Consider the following 2,536-nt stretch of genomic DNA (forward strand, 5'->3'; position numbering starts at 1 on the left):
TTTTTAAATATATTACATTTGATTTTTCTGTTTTAAACCTTAACACCATTTTGCAATATTATTGTTTTTACTGTATTTTTGATCAAATACATAAAAGAGCATAAAAAACTTCTTTCAAAAACATTAAAAAATCATCCCAAACTTTTGAACAGTTGTTTATGTATCAGCATTTCATTAGACATTAGCTTTATCAGCATTGGCCACTGAACAGCCAATATGGATCAACCACTATTAGACTGAGCTAGTCAGTTCTACAGAAATTCCAACTAACAAACATTCATGCATATAAAATATGAAAATACTTAAGAGGCAAACATACAGGATGAACAGAGATGCTCTTCTTCAGTTCCAGCTTGAGCTCTCCATCTGAAAACCAATCCAATAGCCCAAATTGTTTCCTTGCTTTTCTTCTCATTCCTGGTTTTTATCCACCTTTAGCTCCATCAAGCAGACTTTTAAAGGTTCAGCAGCAAGTGCTCCACTTTTGAATGTCAAAGCTTGTTTGTGAACATTTTCAGCATTACTTCCATCAATCAGTATGAGTGGTATGACACGGTAAGCCACAGAGAGGATTGTAGGTCTTTTTATACACTTGAGTGATGAACATGTGCATCCATTCATTAGGGAAGTAACAAAAACCTCCAAGTTCTCAAGTGAGAGAATTGCCAAAGTGAAACAAAGGATGGAGAATAATAAAAAAAAGGATAAGAGTAGGGGAGGGAGAGACAATACTCTGGAGCTGCAGCCTAATCTCTCATAAATCGTGATGAACAGGTAAACACAGAATCTCTCAAGCGCTGTTCGTGTTAGTGTGTATTCTTGTGGTGAAGTCTCATTTGCATAACTAAAGTCCTGACGGACAAGCATGGTTATCTGCCCAAAAACAGCACAATATGTTCAATGAGTCTGTAGATCATGTTGTTAGTGTATGTGCATGTACTCACGGCTCCAGCACATAAGTGTACTGTCCCTCTGGTGTGCGGTCCTGTCTGTAGGTCAGGTTGTAGTTGATCATGGTGTCAATCAAATCATAGAGCTGCTGCTTCTCCCTAGTGCTGTAAAGCTGAGGGTTGACCTGTAAGAAACACATCACATGTCCCACTAAGTCTGCATTTATTTGATCAAAAATACTGTAAAACAGTAATATTGTGGAATATTATTACAATATAAAATTTAAAACTGTTTTCTAATTTTCAAATGTAATTTATTCCAGTGATGGCAAAGCTGAATTTTCAGCATCATTACTCCAGTCTTCAGTGTCACATGATCCTTTAGAAATCATTCTAATATGCTGATTTGCTGCTCAAGAAACATTTCTGAATATTATCAATGTTGAAAACTGCTTAATATTTTTTTGTGGAAACTGTAATACAGTGTTTTCAGGATTCTTTGCAGGAATTTAAAATCACTCACCGGCCGCAGTTTGGGGGAGATGAGCTCAAGGAGAAGGCTGAGGATGTCCAAGCAGAGACAGCTTATGGAAATACGGCTCTGTACAGCGGGTGGGATGTCATTCAACATGGCAAGCAGGGCGTTCTTGGTGTGCTGAGTTTTAGCGAAAGCCTAGAAATGAATTTAAGGCTTAATTTATTACCACTTCCATTTTACAATGAAAGTGATAAATGTTGGAAATTTATTACTATATAAAGACATGTCAGTGTCAGAAAAATGTGCGCAAAAACTAAACCTTTAGGGCAGTGATATCAAACTCAATTCCTGGAGGGCCACAGCTCTGCACAGTTTTGCTCCAACCCTAAACAAACACTTCTGATCCAGCTAATCAAGGTCTTCAGGATTACTAGAAACTTCCAAGAAGGTGTGAGTTGGAGCTAAACTGTTGTGGCCCTCCAGGAAATGAGTTTGAGACCACTGCTTTAGGGGTACAACAGCTTGTCAGTGGAGCAGTACCCTCAAAGGAACACATTTGTACCATCTTTACCCCTAAAGGGTGATTATTAGTATCCTAGAGTAGTAACATGCACCCTTAAGACATGAACTGAGAAATCAAAATTCCCTTGATATTCGGACATATAAGATGTCATTATACTATAAAAACATCCTGTAAGTTTCAGAACTCAAAACTTTCTCTTTAGACTAAAAAACAGCTTATATTGAAGCCAATCTGCCAAAACGACAGGTTGTGGAATGTGCCACTTTATGACGTAATAGTGTTGCTAAACCCCGCCTCCGCAGAAGATCAATAGAGCGACACGCGTCAATTTAAAAACCACGCCCACCTGCCTCCTTGTCATTTCTGACTTCTAACAAAAAACAGAACAACGTCTAAAAGCTGCTATGTGACAAGGTGTACAGCAAACAAGCTAAAAACCCCAGAACTATGTTTTTATAAGCTGTCGACCCAAAAAAAACAAGCATTTAAAGGGGTCATATGATGCTATTTTAAAGATCATTATTTTGTGTATTTGGTTCACTCACACACACACACGACGCGTTATTGTGCGCTGCGCAAAACTCCGCATTTCAATGGTCAATAGCAAATACTTAAACTAATAACAAAACATACTTACAGTCGCTG

General features: G+C 37.9%; 1 protein-coding gene across 1 annotated transcript in view; it reads right to left on the reverse strand.

Moving 5' to 3' along the window:
• The window catches only part of LOC107702521 (chromosome transmission fidelity protein 18 homolog), a 17,234-nt gene that overhangs the window by 3,334 nt on the left and 11,364 nt on the right, over positions 1-2,536 (reverse strand). Inside the window, exons 17-18 of the mRNA XM_016504863.1 lie at positions 1,414-1,563; positions 945-1,075 (exon numbers count right to left, since the gene is read on the reverse strand). Of these exons, the coding sequence (XP_016360349.1) occupies positions 945-1,075; positions 1,414-1,563 (281 nt within the window). The remainder of the gene's footprint in view (positions 1-944; positions 1,076-1,413; positions 1,564-2,536) is intronic.

The sequence above is a fragment of the Sinocyclocheilus anshuiensis genome, unplaced genomic scaffold (genome assembly GCF_001515605.1).
Source record: "Sinocyclocheilus anshuiensis isolate Anshui unplaced genomic scaffold, SAMN03320099.WGS_v1.1 scaffold218, whole genome shotgun sequence".
Taxonomy (NCBI): domain Eukaryota; kingdom Metazoa; phylum Chordata; class Actinopteri; order Cypriniformes; family Cyprinidae; genus Sinocyclocheilus; species Sinocyclocheilus anshuiensis.